Here is a 23369-nt window from a genome sequence, read left to right as displayed (position 1 = left end):
AAGAGCCCCGTGCGCGCGGATGCACATCGTGCACGCGTGCAGCATCATTCCCCCCACGCTGTATGTGAGTGGAGTGGCCGCAGCAGTACAGTGGATTAACCGGGGCCTTGCATTCCTGCTGAAGGTTAAACCTCTCCCTACCATGATTTAATGCGTACTTGTCTGCGTTGCTTATGAATTCCAGAGCCCTTAACAGCCCCCATGTGCGAGCTCGAGAAATATTTCAACTCGTGTGTAAGAGTTTCTTGTGCGTGTGCTACTTCAGCGCCGCTAATGTGGCCTTTTTGTTTTTTTCTTTCTTTCTTTCTTTCTTTCTTGCTCCGGCCCTGCTGTTTCTCATATTCCTCCCAGTGCCAAGGGGTCATGTTTCTAGTGTTTTCTTCAAGAAGGAGAAGCAGATTGATAGAACCCCCAAAAAAAGAGAGACAAAGACGGATTGGGAGGACGGCGCACCGCCGCGGCAAAGGAGCAGATCAGTCCGGTTGCGCAACCGGCCTGGGAGTTAGACTGGGAAGGTTTGGAGGTTCGGGGGATTTCCGTACAGCTTTGGGAGCCATCTGTCAAAAATCCAAACCATTTCCTATCTCTGCTTCTCCCGTCTCTCTCGCGCTGCCTTCACTCTCCATCACAACATCTGCTTTCTTTCGCCCATCTCCCATCTCCCCCCCACTACTCCCTCTCCTCACCGTTTCCCACCCAGTTCTCCCTCATACACCCGACGATTCCACCCCGTGTGCCTCCGACTCCGGGGCCGAGAGTCTTAAAACGACACGTACGTTTCTCGTACATCGCGGCGGCGGCGATGAATTGATTATCAAAGAACCGGGGCCTCGTGGAACTCGTTGCGATCGGGCGGGACACACGAGGGAAACCGAAGCTGCTCCCTGACGTAACGGCTTCTACCGCCGCGCGTGCTGTTGGGGCCGGATGAAGTTTCCTGAACGCCGCAAGTGACTCATTGGATACAGCCGAGAGGAACATCTGGGGGTTCAAACCGAGGCCGCTGAAGCGGGAGACCGAAAGCGGAGGCTCGTCCCGGCGGGTTCACGATGCTCTGACGTGTAAAAAGAGTTGGTTTGAGACGCAACGGCAACTCAACAGCAGGGTTGAGCGAAGGACGCCAGTAAAAGCCGCTGAGGTTTCACAAAACTGACATGCTGACACTCGGAGACTTGAGAAAGTTGCATGTGCCACGTTTTTTCCCAGATTTTATGCGGGTCATCCATCAGCGAGTTCGGGAGCCATTTGTCATGTCGACAGCTGACAAGTGGCTTCCCTCCTTTCAGAGCACGGATGTGAAGCGTCCACGCTCACACACACACACACACAGACATTTAAAATGAGTACGTGGCATCGCAGGGGATTATTTTGTAAAGGAGGAAAGTCCTCACGTATTAGCTGGAGCATATAAACAATATGAGTGATTTAATAGATTCTTCCTGCTGCTAATACCGAGCCTGAACCTGTCTGACATTTCATTTCAATGGCTTTTGGGTTCAGGCAGCCCTCCACCCCCCACAACCCCCTCCCCGTGGCTAATTTACGTCTGCATTCCCAACGTGCGCTTATTAGATATAATACGCGCGATAAGATGCGGCCGATATGGAAACCGTTTGTTTCAGGTGATTTACTTTCTTGTTTTTTTTCCGGCGCAGATGGACAGAAGAGGAAAAAGTCGCTGAGGAGGAAGTTGGACTCGCTGGCAAAAGAGAAGAGTAAAGACAAAGGTACGCCAAGTTCTCTGCCGGGTCGCGGGGTTTTTTCCCTCTCTCCATCTCTGCTTTGTCACATCCCTCCCTCCCCCCCCCGCTGAGACGGCGGTGGGCTCCGCCCCCCTCGGGCAGGTGAACAGCGAGGTTATAAAAACAGGCGTTCTGTTTACTGGGCTTTGACAGTTTATATTTAGCCTAAGTGGAGGGACTCCTTGTAAGGGGACTGGCTCTGAGGAGCAGCCACTCTGCTGCACTAAGCAAAGCATATTTGGCAGGGAGACAATCTCAGTCAAAGAGGAGCAGCAGGCAAAATGAATTGCCGCTGATCCCAGCAGCAAACACATGTGGATATGTCGGCACGTTATTAAAATTGGAGAAAAAGTTTTTTTTACCGTCAACTTTGGACACTATGTACTCCTCCGATAAGTACGAGAAAGCAGCTGTCCGTGTTTATATTGGATATAAGACGTCGAGGCTGCCGCAGTACGTCACGGCTGTGTTGCCTGCGCATGCATCGGCCAATCAGAGACATTTCATTGTACCGAAGCCGAAACTCTGATTATATTTCCCTCCGGTTTGTGATAACGCTGAAAGGCAAACTTATTCCCAGGCCTCCACATTTCTGAGTCCGGGTGGCGGCGGCGGCGGCGGCTCTCGCCCTCCGGAGCAGATGTGGTCGGATGTACACGTGGTCTAACCTGCACGGGGGGGGGGAAAAAAAGAAGAAGTGGATTCTAAGTTTAAAACTCTCTCACAGCCTCTGAATACAAAGCCCTGACTTTCACTTTGGAGCCGGCTGTAAGCCTTTCCTCTGCAAGGGGGCACACAGAGAGAGGAGCATGCCGACTCCTTTGATGCAGTTATCTGAGCTGCTGTGACCAGACCGCACTCAAACTGTATTTGCAAATAAGATTTAATATATAAATCTGCTTTTGGGTCCTTTTTTTTTTTTTTTAATCTTCCTTCTTTTATCCCTCAAATTGTGTAATCAATTGTCAGTCAACGTTAAGATTAACACACTGCTCTGGAAAACACTTCCTGGCACTGGCGTTGCCCTGTCAAGTCATTTTTACTTTCCTGACTTTCTGCGTGGTTTTACAACACGTCCAAACACACTGCGTGGACATGAATAAGAACGACTCCTTAAAATAAAAACGAGTGAAAACCCAAACTGGCGCTGTGGGCCTGGACAATGTCGACTTTTTTTTGGGAAAATCCGACATGTGGTCTGGCAGTGGATGTACCGTGAAGAGCTCGGCATCACGCTGGAAAAAGTACTGTACGTTATGGGATCCAGATTGTGTATATGTGCACGTCTGTGCGTGCGTGCGTGTGTGTGTGTGTGTGTGTGTGTTACATAAGCCCTGTTAACGCTTTGAGGCTGCAGAGCAAATTCGTTGTGTCACAGCGTTAGTGGTCATGTTGTTCATGAACACAGCCTTCCACTTGTGGTTGTGGAATGCATCTCGCTTTCTCTCCCTCTGTTTTCCTCCAAACACACACACACACACGCGCGCACACACACACACACACGGACACACATCTACTGAACAGCTGGACTGTTTTGTTTTTTTTTCTCAGTTGCCGGGCGTCTAAATAATTAAATATATGTGGCCTGCGATGGCCCAGCAGGACGCCATTCTTCGAAGAAAGCGTTTCTTCCCTCTGAAGCACAACACACATTTACACCCAGTCGCAAGTTAATTGCCAAAAAACAAATGGCGTCCTCGTGTCACGCGAAAAAATAAATTAAAAAAACGGACCAAAGCGATGCGATTTGCATACACGTGCTTCTCAAAACGGAGCGCATTGGCGTTGTTGCTTGTGGGAGCGAGTGATGGGGGGGTTTGTGTTATTTTGGTCGAAGGCACTAGAATTAGTGGTCTGTCTTGGTCACGCTTTCCAACTTCCAACTGTGATGTCTTATTTTGGAAAGCAGATGCACTGTAGTAGTGCTCCACGAGCTTTAACTGGCACGGTGAACTTGTGTTGTGATGCTTTTATCGCGTGTCAAAAGGCGAGCTCCGACAGAAGTAATGTGTTTAGTTGGATGTGCGTTTGATGTCCACGTTGCTAAGATCTATGAGCTATTTTTAGACGTTTCTAATAAAGCTTTCTTTTTCTTTTTTTTCCCTTCTCGCAGTGAACTAATGCAGTTTTATTTCTCCTCTCTTTTCACCCTCATGCCCTTTTCTTTCCTGCCTTTATTTTCTTCCTCTTCCCTTTCTCTTCTTCTTCTTTTCCCGCCCTGTTTTTTTTTTCCTCCCAGAATGCATTCCCCAAGCCTTCAGTATCGTGCTCTCCCAGGTCATCGCTAATGACAGGGCGCACAGGCAGCGTCAGGACGGCTATCGCCAGGACCCGCCGCAGCGCGAGGAGCACAAGGACTCCTCCGACCTCGTCTCGTCCATTTTACAGGTCCAGCCTCCTCTCATTGGAGTCCATATTCACGCTTGTTTCAGGATAAATATCTTACACTGCACATTGTACTGTCAAATCCAACCCCTTGGATCATCTGTCTTGCAGTTTGCCACCAAGCGGCCGTCCAATAAGGAGTTATCCAGCAGTAACTCCTCTCTGAGTTCCACATCGGAGACGGCCAACGAGTCCACGTCGCCCAACACGCCCGAGGCGGCGCCCCGAGCGCGCAGGAGGGTGAGAGTAACACGCGGCATAATGCAAACCCCCCGGTGTGAGCCACCGGCCCTGGGACCAGGTGGCTTGTTCTGTCAGTTGAACCCGTCTGACCGACGCGCACGGTTGACTTCCAGGGGGCCATGTCCGTGGACTCCATCACGGACCTGGACGACAACCAGTCCCGCCTGCTGGAGGCCCTGCAGCTCTCACTGCCGGCCGAGACGCCAAACAAAAAGGAGAAGCACCGGGACAAAAGGCTGAGCCTCAATCCCATCTACCGCCAGGTGCCCCGGGTGGTCGACAGCTGCTGTCAGCACATCGAGAAATACGGTGAGCGCCGTCTTCCCCCCCGTGGTCGCCAACATACGACTACGACAGGTGCTCGAGACGGCTATTGCGATCTGGTTTTGAGGTTGTTGTTGTCCCACACCCCTCCCTTCCTCCTTCTTCCCTCAGGTTTGCAGACTGTGGGGATCTTTAGAGTGGGAAGCTCCAAGAAGAGAGTCCGACAGGTGAGGTCATTTGGTGTTTTGGTGACTTTCTCTATCTCTCACCCTCGAATCCCTTGAGTGAAGGTAAACCAGGGGGGGAAGCCTGTAGTGGGTCAATCGGTGTGGGCAGCATAATTTGGTCACACTTTTTCAATCATTCAAAAGGGCACACGTAGTGCACACGTCTTCAACCTTCAAATGTGTCACTTGGTTCATTAGATCGTAATTTAATATAAGACCGACCCCTCAGAGAGGTGCTGTGACTCGCAGCACAGGGTGCACTGTGTCACCAATTCCTCTGATTTCATCACCGTGTCCCTGAGACATGGATTGTGTCTACTGACCTTTCAAAGCGTCGTTTTGTTTCGTGACATTTCAGAGGACGCACATATGGAAGAGAATTACCTTTGACATCTTTACTTTTATTGATCAGTAAACATCTACAGTCGGAATAGACCGTACATAATGACGCAGATATGTTAATTCTGCTCAGATTGACCACTATACGGCGGTTTGTTTTCATCTGTTCATTACTCGCGGCAAGTCTCTGCCGTCCGTGTTGACACAATCCAAATGTCAACTGCCAGCGTCATCATGTTGTGAAAGCGTATAAGCGCTGAGCAGACGACACGTATATATATATCAGCAACTGATTCCCTGGAAGTCCTCCAAAAAGCCAGATCCGAGATTACGGTGCGTACCGGTCCAACTAGTTTGAGTCCACCGGGTCACCTGGAGGACCAACAGGACGTCGGAGCGTGCGGGTGTGTGCGCGACCCAGAGCACAATGCGCATTGCGGCGTGTGGAGGATTGTTTGTGATTCTCCCTTCTTCCCCTCTTCTCTTCATTACGCGGCCGCAGCTGCGCGAGGAGTTCGACCGCGGCGTTGACGTCCAGCTGGACGAGGAGTACAGCGTCCACGACGTGGCCGCTCTGCTGAAGGAGTTCCTCAGGGACATGCCCGACCCGCTGCTCACCAAGGAGCTCTACACGGCCTTCATCAACACCACACGTGAGCGTCACCCTCACTTTTACACAAATAACCTCCATGTGGCTTTTGTTTTCTTCCTTCCGTTCCTCTTTTCTCACATTTTGGGTGTTCAACACCAATATGCGTCTGCAGTGTTGGATCCAGATGAGCAGCAGAATGTCACTCAGCTGCTCGTCTACCTGCTCCCAGCATGCAACAGCGATACTCTCCACCGCCTCCTGGAGTTTCTGTCCACCGTTACTGACCACGCCCACGACCGGCAGGACAAACACAGGCAGGAGGTGAGCGACTCTTTGATTTTTTAAATTTAAAAAAAAAAATCAAAAAACAGGGTTATGGACAGCTCGCCGGTGTTTTGCTCGCCTTCTGTCTCAATCTCATTGAGCGTAAATGACCGAGGAAGTGATAGGAATCAGTTTCAGTCAGATAGGAATCAGTTTCAGTCGGCGTCGGATGATGTCTGGAGATAGAAAACACAACTGTTGCGTTTTGGACCTGTGATAGTCGACACGCGGGGAATAGAGGTCAGGAAGTGACATCATGGCCTGTGACTGTTTGAATGATAATCCACCTCCCACGCTCCTTTTAGTCGTCGTTAATTATTCCCACACCATGGATTGATGCATGTGTGTGTGTCAATCTCACCCCTTTGTGTGTGTGTGTGTGTGTGTTGTTCAAGTGTGAGGGAGAAGTGTGTTGGTGTGCAGTAAGAAGTGTGTTTTGTCTTTTTTTTTCTCAAATCCGTGCGTATGCATGAGAACGGACTCAAACATTGACGTGTGTGTCTGTGTGTGTGTGTGTGTGTGTGTGTGTGTGTATATTCCCCTTCACGACTCCACGACTCCTCTGTATCTGAGATCGTGACAGGAAGTCGGAGCGTTTCGCACTGGAACAACGCTTGTGTACTTTTGGCCCCTTGTGGCTCCCGTCTCTCCCCTCGGGGGGCTGGGAGTCCAAAAAAAAAAAAAAAATAGACGTTCAAGCTTTGAAGGGCTTGTACCGTTTGATGCCAATTGCGTCACAGGATGTACGCCATCACCCAACCCTGGTACCATCAGACTCAGCTGTCATACGCTCCATCACTTGCAGTGTTAACAAACCCCAATGTGCCACTCGTCATCCTTCCTTTGCTCAAAGTGACAAAGAAAAGAGGTGAGGGAATGAGCATGAAAGGAGGGATGGAGGCTGGAGATGGAAGTGGCAGCCGGAGGAGGAAAGGGAACGTCTCAGAGCGCCGCGTGATGTCATTTCCCCTCCGCATTGCCTGATCCAGCATTGCTAACTGTTTGTTTGCTTGTCCGTCCGACGGGCAGATCACGGGGAACAAGATGACCTCTCTGAACCTGGCCACCATCTTCGGCCCCAACCTGCTCCACAAGCAGAAGAGCTCCGACAAGGAGTTCAGCGTCCAGAGCTCGGCCAGGGCCGAGGAGAGCACGGCCGTCATCGCCGTGCTGCAGAGGATGATCGCCAGCTTCCAGACCCTCTTCATGGTCAGTCGCCGGGACGTTCTCCGCTAAACACACACACACACACACACACACACACACACACACCGAACCCTTAGCAACAACGCTTGTGTCTTAGGTCATGAAAACAGTTTAGCGGAGAGAAAGAAGACACAGCAACGGAGTCAATAAAGGAAGTGAGAAAATACTAAACGATGACAGATGGATGAGGTGTGTTTTTGGGTCCGAGTCATACCTGAATTCTTGCGGGTGAATGTCAGGAGAAGCTCGCCAGTTCGCCGGCAATAACATCTCATGTTAATTGCGACGCTCGATAGTTGTTCCCTCCAAAATAAAAGCCGGCTCGAAAAAAAAAAAAGGTCCGAAAAGGTCCGAAACCTCAAAGCGTGACGTGTTGTAGTCGGCCGCTGCCGTTCAACCGAGGCTCACATTCCTGCAGTAAGCCAATGGAGAGCTATTAATCGCTTAAAGTGAATTGGAAGCGACTTGCTCAGTCTTGGTGAGTAAAAACAGATTTGGAGGCAGCTCAGGTTCTGTGAATGGCATCTGAAAGTTGTTTCGTAACTTCTTTTTTAAAGCGTTTGACGGTGCGTGCTTTGGGCCGTGGTCCTCATCATAATCCACGTGTTTAACCAGCAGAAAATGATGGTTATTACCTCGGGATCAGATTAAAGACGTGCCCTGGCAAAGGAGATGTGTTTTCGACGAGGTTGGATTCGCGTATAAGTACATGGAAAAGGTGGCGTTTCATATAATAGAAATCAAGTACAGGCTGATGCGATTTATGGAAAGAAAACGCTGTTTGCTGTTTGGAATATAACTGTGTGGTAATTGTTAAGTTGTCTTAAGCAGCTTAACTGTGTAGGTATGATCTAAAACAGGCGTTGCAGTAGAACATTGGAAAAAAAAAAGAAATGGTTTTGTTAATAGTTCACATCTTTTTTTAAGGTGCCTCCTGACCTGCAGAACGAGGTTTTGATGAATCTGTTGGAGACGGATCCAGATGTGGTCGACTACCTTCTGAGAAGAAAAGCCTCACAGTGAGTCCCCCACACACACACACACACACACATTGAACACATGAGGCGTTTGTTCGGCCTCTCTCACACCTTCCGTAAATCCTCCTGCAGGAGTCCCGACCTGCTGCAGTCGGAGGAGTCCTTCTCCCTGAGCGAGCGCCGCTCCTCCAGCGACTCCAACAAGGTGTCCAGCGGCGAGGTGTCCCCCTACGACAACAACTCCCCGGTCATGAGCGAGCGGAGAGGGGAGCCGGGGAGCCCCGGCGGCGAGCCGCTCTTCTGCGTCCCGGAGCAGTACACTCTGGTGGGGCAGGTGGCCGGCTGGGGCGCCGAGCCCGGGGGCGACACCTGGGGCAGCAAAGGTGACGGATCGGAGCCTTCATATCTGGTCTCGCCTTTATTTGGCTTACCATGAAGAAGGAATTTGACCCACCCTCCTTTCCCCCCCTTTTTTTTTCTTTTCTACCGCCAGACGCGATATCAGAGGAGCACGCCAACATTTGGGGGACGTGGCACACCACGCTGAAACCGACCCTCAAGGACCACGCGCACACAGGTAAACCGCCTTTTGTTGCGGTTGAGCTTCCGTTTCACTGGGACTTCGTCGCCTTCTGGACCGCGACGTATTCCCCAGTGAGGGAGGAGGTGCGGGGGGATGTTTCGGATTAAAAATGGAATTTTCCACTTCGTCTCGACTGTAAACGTGTGAGGGTCATTTGTATGGCGTCATCACACAACAACCCTCTGAATAAAGACCTGACAAGAGTTCAAATGAAATGCTCAAATGCAGTAGATGTATTATATTCAGCCCAAATCACCCCAAAAGAGTAGTTAAATTAAACGTGCAGTGTATTCTCTCCCTATCTCCATCTTTCCATTGAGGACTCAGTAAGGCCACCGAAAGGTTCGTCAATCAGAGCATTTTTGACGTCAAGCACGAGCTCGTGACGCGTGTGTCCCTTGTTATTCAACAAACTATAATTAAATCCGCTGATGTCGTCGATGCTCCGTTTCCAGGTTCCCATGGCAACATGTCCGAGGGAAGCTCCCGCAGCTCGCAGGAAGGTCTCGACGGACTCCACGGCGACGGCAGGCAGCATCAGGCCATGCCCAAGCGGCGCCAGGCGGCTCCCGGCACCGGCGAGTGCAGGCCCCACCCGCCGGTCAGCAGGGTGTGCGCCGGCCCCCGTGTGGAGCCGGCGTCGTCGCCTCGCCCGCAGCTCCACGCCAACCCTGCTGCGGCGCCGCCTCCGCCGCCGCACCTCAACAGCACGCGGGGGCTCCACCGAGCGAGCGGACACGCACTGAAGCCGACCCCCAGACCTCAGGGCGGGCTGAGCGACGGTAACGGTGGCGCCGACAGCCGCTGCCCGCCCCCTTACGCCGCCCACCATCGGCTGGCCGGTTCGCACAGCTCACCTGCGGCGGCGGCGGCCCCCCCGCCGCCGGCGCAGCACGGGAGGCTGAGCGCGGCGCAGAGCAACTCGGCCTCGCCGACAGAGAGCCAAATGGCGCAGCAGGGCCCCGAGTGGCAGGACTGGCAGAGGGACCGGTGGCAGATCTGGCAGCTGCTGTCCGCGGACAGCTCTGACACACTGCCGGAGACGCTGGTGTGAGCTCAGAGACTCTGATGGCATGGCGGCGAGATCAAACACCCTCCAACGACAATCAGCCCTAACCCCCCCTCTCACCCCGCCGGCCTTCATTTCATGTTTTCACTCCGCCCGCCTTTCATCCTTTCCATGAACCCCTTCCCTGCTTCTCCCGCATCCCGGGCGCCGCGGCGCTGTCGTTTACGTGTGCAGCTGCTGCCTTGTACAGACTTTTACATCCAAGAGCCACTAGTATTTCCTGTTTAAAATGGATGTTGCTTCCGTGTTTCTTTTTGCCCTTTATGTTTTTGATTTGATGCCCACCAGAAATACCTCAAAAAAGCTATCCTCTCCCACAGTGTTGCCACGCCCCTTCTTTTATACTCACAGTGACTTCAGACTCCAGATCTCAACGGAGAACAATAGGACACATTTGTTTCTGTAGTTTGTTGTACTTTCAGTTCATAACTTTTCACCGTACTGACACTAACATGGACCCATTAGTAAATGCTGCTAAGTGTAGAATTTCTGTGTTCGGACCGGTATTGCAGTTCAGCCACTCTTGCCTAAAAAGATCAAATGTTGGATTACTTTACTGTCCGATTACGTTTTTGATGTATATATACACACAAACATTCACGATATATATGTAAAATGCCAATCTGCTAAAAGTAAGTCAGCCCTTTAACTGCCAATCAAAATGTTGCTGCTGAATTGTCTTTTATATTGAATGTAGGATACAGTATTTCACGTCTGGCAAAAAAAAAATGCTTTGACCTAATTATAAAGCACTTGGCTGTAAGTTTGCGAAATCTGTGCTCTTGCCACCCGCTGCACGGCGGGAACAATGTGCCAAAGTCTCTTTCGTTACTTCAGGATATTTATCGTACACTTGTGCTCGTTTCATCCAGTTATTCGCTTTGGGGGAAAAAGAGACTCACATGCTCGTGACATTTGCAGGTGTTTGGAATAAGAAAGAAGCCCAAATAGCCCAAATATTACGTCAGCATGTGCAAACAAATACAGAATAGTGTACAAAAAGGAACCAGTGTTAGGGTTGGATGTATGCCAAATAGGACTTTTAAATAATTCATAGGCTTTAAGAATCCCTTCTGAGAAGTTAGAAGTGAAGAATTTAGAGAATCTGGTAAACTGTTTTGTGTCTAAATAAATTATCAAATTTATAACATGTTTTCTCAAGTTGCAAATATTTGATATAGCAAACTCCGTCCTTTTGGTTTCCTCAGATTGAGCCTCGTTTGAATGTATCATTTGGCCGACATCTGGTTACATCATCAGAAAGTATGAACTACAGTCCGGAACTACATTTCCCAAGTTCAGTGTTCACACGACTGACCCGTGTTATCATACCTCTAACGCTCGACTGAACGTCCCACCTGAGCCCGTCAAATAAAGGTTTTCGGCTCTAACAATAAATCAAACAAAAAGATTGTGGTGCTCATCAATAAAAGAAAAGTTTTGCTCAAATATTTCAATTCCAGGATTGTTGCTGAATTAGATTGGGAAAAGAATTAAACACAACAACAACCGACCAGTCCAAATCCTCCCCAACGTCAGTCAAGTGGGTATTTGCTGGCAAATATTTCACATTTTCTCAATGTTCTGGTGTAATATTTCAAGCCACGTCAGCATTATGTCGATTTCCGACGTGACTTTGTCAGTGGAAGAGAGCCTGGCAAGTGCCAAGAAGGGGAAGGGTTGGTGTTCAGCCTCGCGGCGCCACCTACCGGCAGACCATGTGTACAGGCATGTTGCTCCTTCCCACACGTCTCCATGGAGATCCATCTGAGCCCGGTTTAGAAACAATTAGCTCGAGATTATGTGCACCTTTTGTGTCGTGAAAATCGGTTCATCCTTGTGAGGAGATAAACGTGCTCCAGGTCTTGCTCTTAAAAGTTGTTTCTCCATGCATTGCTCAAGGTTCATATTTTGTGAATTTCTCTTTTTTTGTATAACTTTGTTTTCTGTTGAGTGTTGTAATATATAAATACAGTATAACAATTTTTATTCAAGGAGGGAAAAAAAAGAAAAAAAGAGGGGAGAATAATCCTGGCTTTGTCTCCCCAAAACAAGACCACGTTTGTCTTGTTGACCTCACTATGAAGCTAAGAGACACTTAGTGTAATGGTGTTTTATTGTGGATATTTTTGGGTGGGATTTACTGGGTCCAAGTTGTAATGGAATGTCTGGTAATTGCTTTTGTACTGCGTGTCATCTTCAATATGCTAAAATGGAATTAAATATGATCCAGTTTACACGGGCTGTTGAAGTCAATGCTTTGGGGGAAACGGTCGCATTCACTGCGTCACATTATATTGTTATTGTACAGGATGTAATATGCAGTCGCGTTCCCATACAACTCAACCAAAAAGGGGAATGTGTAACTCCCTAATAACAGTCACAGTTTCAAACTGTTACATTTAACAGTGCGGTTCAGGTCATACACACTTTCGTTGTATATTACAACAAAACACAGCTCAAAAGTGCGTCATTGCGTTCAAGAATTTGCCGTCACCCAGGCACATTTTTAGTCTCTTTGCAAGTTCTGGCATGGCGTATCCTTTCATTTCAAAGAACAAGAACAGACTGGTGAGTTTAACATGAAAGTTCTCTTGTTTCTGGACATTTTGAGAGTATAATAAACCCACCAATGTGATGCTCCAGATACTCAACGAGCTCAAAGGAAGGCCAAATGTATAGCTTCTCTCACCAGCAGAACTGTTTTCAGCTGTGTAAGATAATTGCCCAAGGGTTTTTCGATTAGCAAACACAATGTAGCATCAGAACACTGCAGTGATGGTTGCTGGAAATGAGCCTCCATACACCAATGTAGATATTACATTAAAAACCAAACAATTCCACTAAGAATAGTCATTTACCACATTCACAATGTATAGAGTGTATTTCTGATTATCTTCATTAAAAAAAACGGTGCTTTTCTTTAAAAAATAAGAACATTTCTAGGTGACCCCAAACTTTTGAACAGTAGTGTCCGTTATTCATCCTCTGGGGGAAATTTGTTCAAATAACTTCTTCATTAAGTTTAGGCCCGGTGTTTTCTAATCGATCGCAGACGTCATCGCTTTTTTAGACTCATTTCAATCTTATTGGTGATCTCGTATTTAAAATCTACATTTCCCCTCAAAATGTAATTGTTTGTTGAATGGGAACAAAATGTATGTGCGTGTGTGTGTGTGTGTGTGTGTGTACGATGTCATTTTCTGTCTGCCATGTCCTTTAGGCCCTGATGGCGGTGCCTCTGGCTTCAGCTGCAAGGACAAAACAAAAAAATTCACTCGACTGGAAATGTCACAGTGAGGCAGGAAGTTTCAAACTCTCACCTTCAGAAATCGCCCGGAGTGCACAAAGCCCTTTCATCACACCTGAAAAATACATGTCTGCGAGGAAAGTGGGGCAAAGAATAGAAGCAGTGGTCGAGGGAGCGATGTGAAAATGTCAAGATCGTCAGACGACTCATCTCCAAAAAAAACTACATAACAAGAGGCAGAAAAGTACACGCACGTCTCGAGCCAAAAGCAAGTCAACAAGTCTCGGACTGTTCCTTTTTAACTCCTGAACAGGAAAGGTGCACTCTAATATTTCACCCGTAAGTCAACAAATTCCTACTATTTGAGTCTCTCATGGAATAATGATGTCACAGTGAGGGAAAAACGCAAGCTGAGAACTTGTTGAGGGGGTCCTGTACAGGATGTGTTGATTTTTTGGCTCCTCGATGGAGTATCTTTGTTCAGTCCTCGAGCATATGTCCTGAATGAAATGTGTGTGTCTGAAAAGAAAATTCCAGGAATATTTTACAGCTCAGATAATGTGTGGTGTGCTGAGTGTAACTTCTATACCACTAGAGGTCAGTCGAGAGCCTTGGATAGATTTGTGAAGCAGATACAAGGCCTCATTTTTTTTGCCTTTCATATCACCACAACGGATGAAGGCTGAATTAAACAAAGCTAGTTATGGGAGCGACAAATACAGGTATGCCTGTAACAAAGATTTTAAAATAAAAAGGAACAGGTTTGGTGATGGTTTGGTGAAGGAGAGTAAAAAGGAAAAGGAAACGGGTGAAATAAAAAGAGGGCGATTAAAAAGATTTCATGGCTTTTGGTTTCAATTCTCCTCAGCCCTGCCTGATCGCGCTTTAAATCACCTCACAGACCCCCTGGAGAAGTGGAATTAGCTGCTAGCAGACCATTAGACACACTGGGAAAGGTAATGGATGAGCGTTTGGGCGTCTATACTGTGATGGTGAGGGGACACGGACTGAGAGTGTGCGAGACTGGCAGATGGGAGTCAGCTAATAATTGAAAGAGATGATGTGCAGTACCAACGCTTTCTCTCGTTCCTCCCGATGAACTTGGGGGAGGGGATAATGAGAATCAAGGCAATTTAGTCGTTCCTCCTGCGAGCAGCTTATCAGAGTTCTGATCAGGTCTGGAAACTCTGGAAAGTAATTAGAATCGTTCCTTGGATGTCACGATGAGATACAGGCAGCACATCGAAAGCACAGGACTTTTGAGTTAGTTGCATTCTTCTTCCATTTTGCTCCCCTGCTCCGATTATGTATCGGAGGAAATGCCCCCCACCCCTCCAGCGTCCATCACTCACAGCACCAATTAAAGCTTTTGCTGTGCACTGTGATGTTTAGAAACGAGCATGTCATGTCCTGCTCAAGGAGGTTCTGATTAATTGTGATCAGTGAAAGCGCCAAGGCACTTTGTTTAAGATACTGTACTCTGAGTGTGCTTCTTCCATTTCCTTTTGTCCCCTTTTGTCGGTTCCTGGACGGGAGCCTGGATTTTAAATAGAATTTTGTGGACCATGACAACAAAACAAAGCCTTCTTATTTCAGCGGCTAATGACTTGGCCCGGAGTAACGTTATCCAGTTGGCCGAGCTAAAAAGACAATTTGCCAGAAAAAGGCACATGCTCAAAAAGGTATGCATGAACTCCTCCACAGAGAGACACTTGTAATTGCCAGTACACTAGTTCAGCCCCACTGCTAGGGGGAGTTAGGTACCCATGCATGTCCGTAAACAAAATATGGTCTGCTCTTAGTGATGGAAGAGTGTGGGAAATATGACAGCTTGTTTTCATTCAATCAAGTGTAGTTCATGAGGAATGTTCTGATTGCCAACAAAAAGCCAACGCATCTTGCAATGCTTTGGCTTCACCACACCGTCTTTAACACTGAGCCCCAATCCCATCCCGTAATGCGTGTTAGAAGGTTCAAATAAATGATTGGTTTTGGTCTTTCATGTGATTTGTGAATAGGCGAGACACCCCAGGCAAGAGCGTTGTTTTGCATTGTTCATGTGTTTGTCTATTTGCTACTGTGGATATGATAATCTCATAAATGCAAGAACAAGTTGTTCCACTTGAAAACTGAAGTGTGCGCGTGAGAAAGGCTGGGTGAACAGTGCATTGTTTACTTGCCTCACCCTGAGGGTGAGAGGAGAGGAAACCTCTGGAGTATCCTCACCTCCACTTGATGCCATGATTTACTGTATGCCATGATGCAAATGGAATCCAGTAAAGGTAGCATGTCTGGGATAACTACAATTGCAGTATAAGAAGTCCAAATTAAAAAAGCAAGTGTATGTGTTCCAATGGTTAATTAAACAGCCATAACTCTGTGCCTTCTGGAGTGATTATTACAAGATAAACGGCAACACATGATTTCAAAAGTTATCTAGATTTCAAGATATGTATTCGCATATATCTAATTTGGTCGATTTGGGATAATGTGGTGTTACGTGAGGTCAACCTAAATATGCGTAGCGCTGCGCATAGGAGGTGCAACATTGACGTCCATTAACGTCACAACAGTCCCACAATCCACCGCGGTCATCCACATGCGGATGTTCTTGTACTGAATGTGTCAGACCCGAGGTGAGTAGCGTCACCAAGTTTTAAAACAAATGCTATTAAACGTGTAACTGTGTCCAATTCGTCACAACCGTACATACAGCTGAATGCGTTATCCTTATCTTTAGTGAGTGTTACGTTAGCGTGACTTCTCGTAGCACAATAGAGGACAAGTTGCTAAAGCTATCTTAGCATGTTAGCAGGTGCTAAGCGTTAAAGCTAGTAAAGTGTTATTAAAGCAAACAACACTCAGCCTTACTTAGCAGCTCGAATGGCTTTGCACGATGGTGTTGTGACTCTATTAGTATTAGTAACAATACGTCGTGGTACGTGTTAAGTGTGTAATGTAAGCCAATTCAAAGACATTGAGCTGTAGCTTAGCTAACTAGCTGTGTACGTTAGCAATGCTAGCTAACGTTAATTTGCTTCACCTAACCATCAGCTCGTCCTTCTGTGCTACGTCACGAGTTTGAGAGGTGAATGAGTCATTCAAGAATGAATTTCCTTCATTTAATTGATAAAGCACGTCACGTTATTTGCAGTATAAATTTTAAGTTGGCAGATAATTTCTCATGTAAAATGTAATTTTCGTTAACGTTAATATGGTGTAGCGACTGGACGCTACACCAGATGTTTTTACTGTCATATGCACAGATAACAGTATTGCACAAAAATATGATAATAGTCATGCAATGATAAATCTGATTACAGTATTGCTATGAGAATAGTATTCATATGCTAATCGTATTGCTATAATAAATATGATAAAATATAATAGTATCGCTATGATATGATAAAATATCATCATAGTATTGCTATGATAATATGACAATATTATTGCTATGATAAATAAGATATATAATAATAGTATTGCTCATTGTATCTTATACACCATGCATTGCTACAACATTGCAATTTGTCAGAAAGTTTCCGTGTTGATGCTACTTCTGGAGGACTCTCTTGAGGTTGCGATGGTTGAAATCTTGTTTTGAAATGACCGTGACCAACGTGACCGTGTGACTTTGTTGTTTCTTCAGATGGCGCTTCACTGTTTATCCCAGTGGTCCTCCACGCCGCGCCGTGCTATGCTGCGCCGTGACCCTGCACCACAACCTCGGGCTGTCCGCGGTCCTGTCCAAGCGGGCCCAGGAGCTTGACCCCATTCAGGAATTGTTCCTGGACAAGATCTGGGACTACAACACCAAGAGCAAGTAAGTTGATGTCGTGCACCTCTTGTCGTAGACTCGCATGAAATGTACATACTTTTAAAATAGAGATTGGGATCAAATGGGACACCAAGTAAACCTGGGCAGCTCCACTAGGAAGAGAACATGTGTCGGAAGGTGTACACGTTTATTGGAAATTGTGACATTATAAATATCATGATTTAATTTAAGCTGACATTGAAGTGACCTTTCTCCAAAACTGTACAGTAAAATCTCAAGGCCATGTAAATGGACATATCAGGGGTCAGTGTGAAGAAGACTTGCGTTTTAATTTCACTTTACAAATGTAAGGATCTGTTTTTATAGCTGTTTGAATATTGGAAATTGTGACATTATGAATATCATTATGTCATTGAAGCTGACTTTGAATTCACTTTTCTCCAAGACTGTACAGTAAAGTATCAAGGCCACGTATATGGACATATTAGGGGTCAGTGTAAACAGGACTGCGTTGTAATTTTACTTTAAAAATGTAATGATCTGTTTTTAAAGCCGTTTGAATATTGGAAATTGTGACATTATGAATATCATTATGTCATTGAAGCTGAATTTGAAGTCACTTTTGTCCAAAACTGTGCAGTAAAATCTCAAGGCCATAAACATGGACATATTAGGGGTCAGTGTAAACAAGACTGCGTTGTAATTTTACTTTACGAATGTAAGGATCTGTTTTTATAGCTTCCTCTCCTCTTGTCTTGTGTCAACCAGGTCTTCGGATGGCATTGTGGATCCATGACCGTCCTCCCAGAAGAACGTGTCTGAAGAGGTGGTGAATGGCCGAGGACACCTCGCCATGTTTCCTGAGGTCCAATTCACAGGTGAGTTTTGGGCATATGTCACTGTTTTCAAATTCAGACTTGTTTTTTTATCCACACAATTTTACTGTTCCCTCTCATGAATGGCAATTCCTTTGCCACTCGAGAGACTCACTGTCATCTGGGGCTTTGTCTTTGTGTGTATGTATGTATATATCTATCTATAGATATATATATCTATATCTATCTATATAGATATAGATAGATATAGATATAGATAGATATAGATATATATATATCTATATATACAAATATATATATATATATATATATATATATATATATATATATACATATATATATATATATATATATATATATATATATATATATATATATATATACACACACACACGTGTCACTATCTCTGTGCTATAGCGTAGAAATAGTGACACGTACAAAGCAGGACGGTTTTCTCATTCTGTTTGAAATAGTTTTCTGGAAGCCTTTATCCTTGAGCTTTGTTGTATTGCTGTCGTCAAGATTCAAAATGTAATTTCAAGTATTGTACAGCTGGAATATGTCATTTCAAAACTTGGTGATTAACTAACTGTTCTGTTTTTGTTTTTTTTCACAGCCTGAGGAAGCGGCAGATCCGGATGTCACATGTAGATCTACATGTGACATGTAGATCTACATGTGACATATGTTGTATGTAATAAAAAGAGGGAACCCTGTTACTGTGTATTTTTTTGTTGCTTTTTTCTGGTCTTTTTTTCACGAGTCGAGCAATCAAAACTCATAACCCTCTCCGTATCTTTCTCTGGAAACCGGGGAGGAGGCTCATGCCTCTGACTCCCTTCGCGGATCATGATGGGGTTCACATCTGAGGCGCGAACCCGGGACCATGCGCTTGACCCAACGGGAGCTTTGTTACTGCGCCACCACTTCCCGCGGACTTGAACATGTTCTCTGCGTGTATTTGTCTTCTTCATTTGGGTGTTGAACCTAAAAGTACTGACCTGCATAAGATTTGAACCCATAACCTCCAGTCTGCAACACAGTTGTCTATCACATCACACTATTAGCTCTGACCTTTATCTTTGTTCTTTGGTGATATTTGGTCATAACCTCTGTTTTTTGGTCATAAACTAGAAGTTTGCCTTGAGTACTTTTACTTTTGGTACTTTAAATACGTTTTGGTGGTAGTCATGTATTTTTACTTTAGGTTGTACCTCTATATTTCTACCGCGGTATTACTAGTTGTATTTCTCTAAAAGTTATAACAACCTTTTCCACCACTGGTGACTTGTTGAGTCTTATTCTGTAGAAATTATGTTGATTGGATTTTGTATCATTAACTGATTCTGCACATTAATAGAAAAGTGTTTATCATGATAGAGGAGTTTAAGTGTTCATGGAGAGTATGTCGTGAGTGTACTTTATTTTTCCATCATCTTTATTGTGATCGCATTAATAACTGCCAGCAGGTTTTTTAATATAAAAACATTTTATTACATTCAAGAGTCAAGATGTTTTTACTGATGTGCACAGATAACAGACAGTTATTCTATACAATGAAGAGCTTATTTTGCTCCGTCCTGCTAACACACAATTACAATAACTTCAAGGTAATAAATGAATAATGCACAAATTCTAAAAGATAACGATATTGCTCAAAAATATAATATTGCTATATGATAAAATATGATAGTATTTCTATGATAATAGTATTGCTCATTGTATCTTTATACACTAAGCATTGCTATAATGGTATTTCGGGAGGACACTCTTGAGGTTGTGATGGTTGACATGGCCGGCTGCAGCAAACAGCGTCCGGGTGTCCAGTCTGTTTCCTGATGACGTCATGCGGCAGCTCTGATGCAGTTGCGCAGTCCGCTCGTGACGGGATATAAACTTCCAGTATAAACGCTGCACTGGCAAGTAGAAGGGTCTACACTTCACCAACAACAGCTCAACACCAGCCAAGCAGTTAATTATAATTTAGAATTCAAAAAATGTTTTATTACATATACACTATTCAAATAAAACTGAACAACCCATTCACACACTGTCTAAAAACAGACACTCCAGTTTCATGAACAGGGACACACAAAAAAAAGTAAAGTTCTGCACAAAAAAAGTGTGATCCAATAATGTAACATATATATGCGTGTGTGGGTGTCAAGTTCCTATGTATTTTTTTTCAACTCCTTCCCAACTTGACTGGCTGGTACATTTGGTCCAGAAGACACACGGGACAACTCTTTCCAACAAAGCTCCAACTTTATTGTTTCACTTATTCTTTTTCAATTGTTGGCTGGTTGGTCCATTTAGGTTGAAAACCTTCAAACACAAAAAAGCACAAAGTTATACAAACATGCAAATAAACTTTAAACAGTTTCCATCAACAAAATAAATAGATACATTACCAGAGGCTCCTTTGTCTGTTCCACGAGTTGACTCCTCTTCTGTCTCAGCTGAAATGTTTGAGACCTTCCATTCACAGCTGCTGCCACTTAAAGCAATCAGCAGCCTGCACTGGCCTACTGGAGGTGCATTATGGGACATGCAGTCTTTTCTTTTTCTTTTTACACATGATCTGACACATAAGACAGCGATTGTTACTCTGCACATTTATACAAAAAGATATGCTTGTCTCCTTAAAATCAGTTATTATCCCAGGTTTATCTTCATGTATCAATCAACAAGGATGTGTTGCCATAGATGGAAACAAACAATGATCTTTTGAGAACAATCAAATATACGCTGGCCACCCAACCACGGTTGATCTGCCCTCAGGAGCGCTCTGGCACGTTGTACACATGTCCACATGCATATTAACACCCACCCACAGCCTCTCAGCGGCTCATACTTATAGAAAGCAATTGACCAATCAATTACCCACATGGCCCTGTTCTATAAAAAGAAAATACTGCCATATTCACGGTCAATTGCTTTAATTCCAGTCCAGCGGATTCCGAACGAGGTCATACTTCATGGTTTCCCCCGTGTCGGTGTCGTCATGCAACCGATTTCTTTGCCACTGATTCTGATCGCTGTGTTGCAAACATTCCCTCCGGCGCGTCAGACGCACTGACCTTCCTCAGCGCCGAGAGACTCGTGATTCGAGGTGTTTTAAATATACCAGGCCCAGGTGCAATCATAAGGCTAAAAAAAAAAAAACAGGCCTATTGAGGCTATTGATAGTCTGCAAGTGGCCCAAACGGCAACGCACAAGCTGCTTTTACACCTCCATGCATATGCAACCACGGGCCGAGCACCGGGCCCTGCTCGGCTCTAATTAAGTCTCTTGCTGCACTTACATTGAGACTAAAGAACCTGCAGTATAGAAAAGATCCATGTGGCTTAAAGAGACAAAAAATGATCACCTCGAAGAATATAACATTTATTAGCAACACTTAAACAGATCATAAAAACACAGGACGTCCCAACACATCTAAAGAGGTTAAAACAACCAAAAAAAGGTATATACCCTAATATCCTTGCATGCTTAACAACGAAGAACTAAAACAACAAACCATGCAAAACAAAACCAAGCGGCACAAAACAGAAGCAAATAAAACAAAACCACGAACATAAGTGAATTAATTAACTCAAACAAAACAGCAGCGGCAGCGAGTGTCAACAGCCATGCACCAAGCTCTGCGAGGAAGCAGGAATCCCTGAAGTTGGACCTAGAATTAAAGCACAACAAGGTGAACACTACAGGAAATACATCTTCAGTCCACACCTTACCGAAGCCTGGGGGTCAAAGAGAGAGGAGGCATCTCATGGTGTGACTTATGTACAGGCCCAGACTAATTGGAAACCAGGAAGTAGGAGGGGCTAAGGCTTACTCGGCCCTGCGGTGGCTCAGGAGGGACATTTCATGAGCCCGCTACACATAACATAAGGACATACGCAGAGCACACTTGAAGCCAGATGTGGAGGACATCACACTGGCGTCCTTGACGGCTGTAATTTCACCCCGTAGCCTGTCAAATCTGCGCGGCTGGCGACTCACACGGTGTGTGGGAGAGAGAAACTGGGAGATCTTTGTTAGTCATTGATAAATCTACATGAATAAATTATAGTAGCTTGAATAAATGATTTGGCTTATAAATTGCAGATGAGGAGTTCGCTTTTGGGGCTTTTAAATTAGTCAGCTAAATCAGCTCAGTTTAAAATGTGTCGTGGTGTGAACGAACAGCAGCGTCTTCATTGATGAACCTTAAATTACACTTTTAGTTGGACTCCATCTCCAGCCGTGTTTGCAGAAGGTGCATTTCTATACAAACATTCGCGGAAACGTCGTCGGGCAGATTTTATTTTCGGGCCCTTTTGAAAATCTCGATGAACCGAGCATCCAAGTGGGCTTTTAGCGGATCAGCCTCCGAGCGTGGACGCCAGCTGGTTTCTGTCGAAACCCTCCGCTGGGCTGTGTGCAGCGCTGCGATAGTGAGGAGGCCCCGTCTGTAGTTCGTCTCTGGCACATCATCACAGCTGGCCATTTGGTTTTCGATTCGCACATTCGAGTCCTGCGATGCCACCGTCGTCCAAAAGAGAGCCCTGCTGAGATCCCGTCACCTCTCCTTCTGGGCGCAGGGACGTGTTCTGTGTTGATGTCACATCACCTCTGTTCCCTCCCGGTTTCTTCTTGTGGTTGTTTGGCTCCGGAGGAGTTTGATTTCTCACAGCAACACATGTGTCGAACACTCACCAGCAGGTGTTGCTCATGCTGTAGTGGCTTTGCTGTGAACAAAAAAACATACCGTTTGGTCATAATATGGTTCAACAAGCCTCTGTGGGATTAAAGCTTTAAGAAGAATTTAATGACAGATGTTACTTTAGCAAATAGACTCTTTGTTTAGATTAATACATAATAATTAAACAGAATAAAACAGGTGAACATATACCAATTTGTTCCAGAAAAAGGACAAAACGTGGACGTTCTGCAGGGTTAGAAGTGTAACGGCTCCTCCATGGCATCTTTCCTTTTTCACTTCCTCTGTCCTTGGGGGCTATTTTACAAAAAAAGTGATCAGTGGAAAGATTTCAGCCCTCGTGAGGCGAATGCGCATGTGGGACTTTGACTGGACCCCGTTAAAGGTTGAGCCCTCCAGAGAGAGACGTAATGTGCTTTAACTGTGGCGGGACCTCACTTTTACAATAAACATTGCAAGATTAGGTGAAATTAACGGAACAGAGTTGAGGGGCAAAATACATCCTGACACATCTTTGCGTTTACAAAATCTCCCCGCGCTCTTTCAAGTCCCTTTGCATGTTGGACATCCCATTGCCCTCATTCACTTATAATCAATGTGCAATCAGCTCCACATCTAATTCTGCGGCTATTAGATCGCCAGCTTTCTTAATCGTCTGCAGCGGAGATAATACACTGATTGAGGCCGTTATCCTCATCTCCTCTGTTAGGAACCTTTGCACGCACACATTATTTAAAGTCCGTGTCTAATTACACGTTATGAAAAGACATTAGTGGAAACCAACTAAAGGCCATGAAGCATTTAATGTCAAGTTCATTAAAAATCTGCCGCCAGTATTTCAGCCGTTT

At 45.6% G+C, this 23369-nt stretch overlaps 1 protein-coding gene and 1 long non-coding RNA gene across 3 annotated transcripts in view; both read left to right on the top strand.

The window, feature by feature from the left end:
- LOC137794096 (rho GTPase-activating protein 6-like) overlaps window positions 1–12174 on the top strand; it is a 50529-nt gene extending 38355 nt beyond the window's left edge. For both annotated transcript variants that reach the window (XM_068590708.1, XM_068590709.1), the window contains exons 3-14: window positions 1656–1727; window positions 3982–4130; window positions 4239–4367; window positions 4484–4679; window positions 4806–4861; window positions 5703–5853; window positions 5965–6113; window positions 7146–7325; window positions 8250–8341; window positions 8432–8682; window positions 8793–8876; window positions 9338–12174. In XM_068590708.1, the coding sequence (XP_068446809.1) occupies window positions 1656–1727; window positions 3982–4130; window positions 4239–4367; window positions 4484–4679; window positions 4806–4861; window positions 5703–5853; window positions 5965–6113; window positions 7146–7325; window positions 8250–8341; window positions 8432–8682; window positions 8793–8876; window positions 9338–9936 (2108 nt within the window). In that variant the 3' untranslated portion in view covers window positions 9937–12174. The remainder of the gene's footprint in view (window positions 1–1655; window positions 1728–3981; window positions 4131–4238; window positions 4368–4483; window positions 4680–4805; window positions 4862–5702; window positions 5854–5964; window positions 6114–7145; window positions 7326–8249; window positions 8342–8431; window positions 8683–8792; window positions 8877–9337) is intronic.
- Window positions 12175–15779: 3605 nt separating this feature from the next.
- On the top strand, window positions 15780–19301 carry LOC137794141 (uncharacterized). Its single transcript, XR_011078280.1, has 4 exons — window positions 15780–15837; window positions 16851–17024; window positions 17748–17857; window positions 18432–19301. It is a non-coding gene; the product is annotated as an uncharacterized lncRNA (long non-coding RNA).
- The last annotated feature ends 4068 nt before the right edge of the window (window positions 19302–23369 follow it).

Source organism: Clinocottus analis, unplaced genomic scaffold (assembly GCF_023055335.1).
Source record: "Clinocottus analis isolate CAN_PGR_092001 unplaced genomic scaffold, fCliAna1.0.p SCAF_24, whole genome shotgun sequence".
Lineage (NCBI taxonomy): Eukaryota > Metazoa > Chordata > Actinopteri > Perciformes > Cottidae > Clinocottus > Clinocottus analis.
This window is presented reverse-complemented; position numbering and strand designations above follow the sequence as displayed.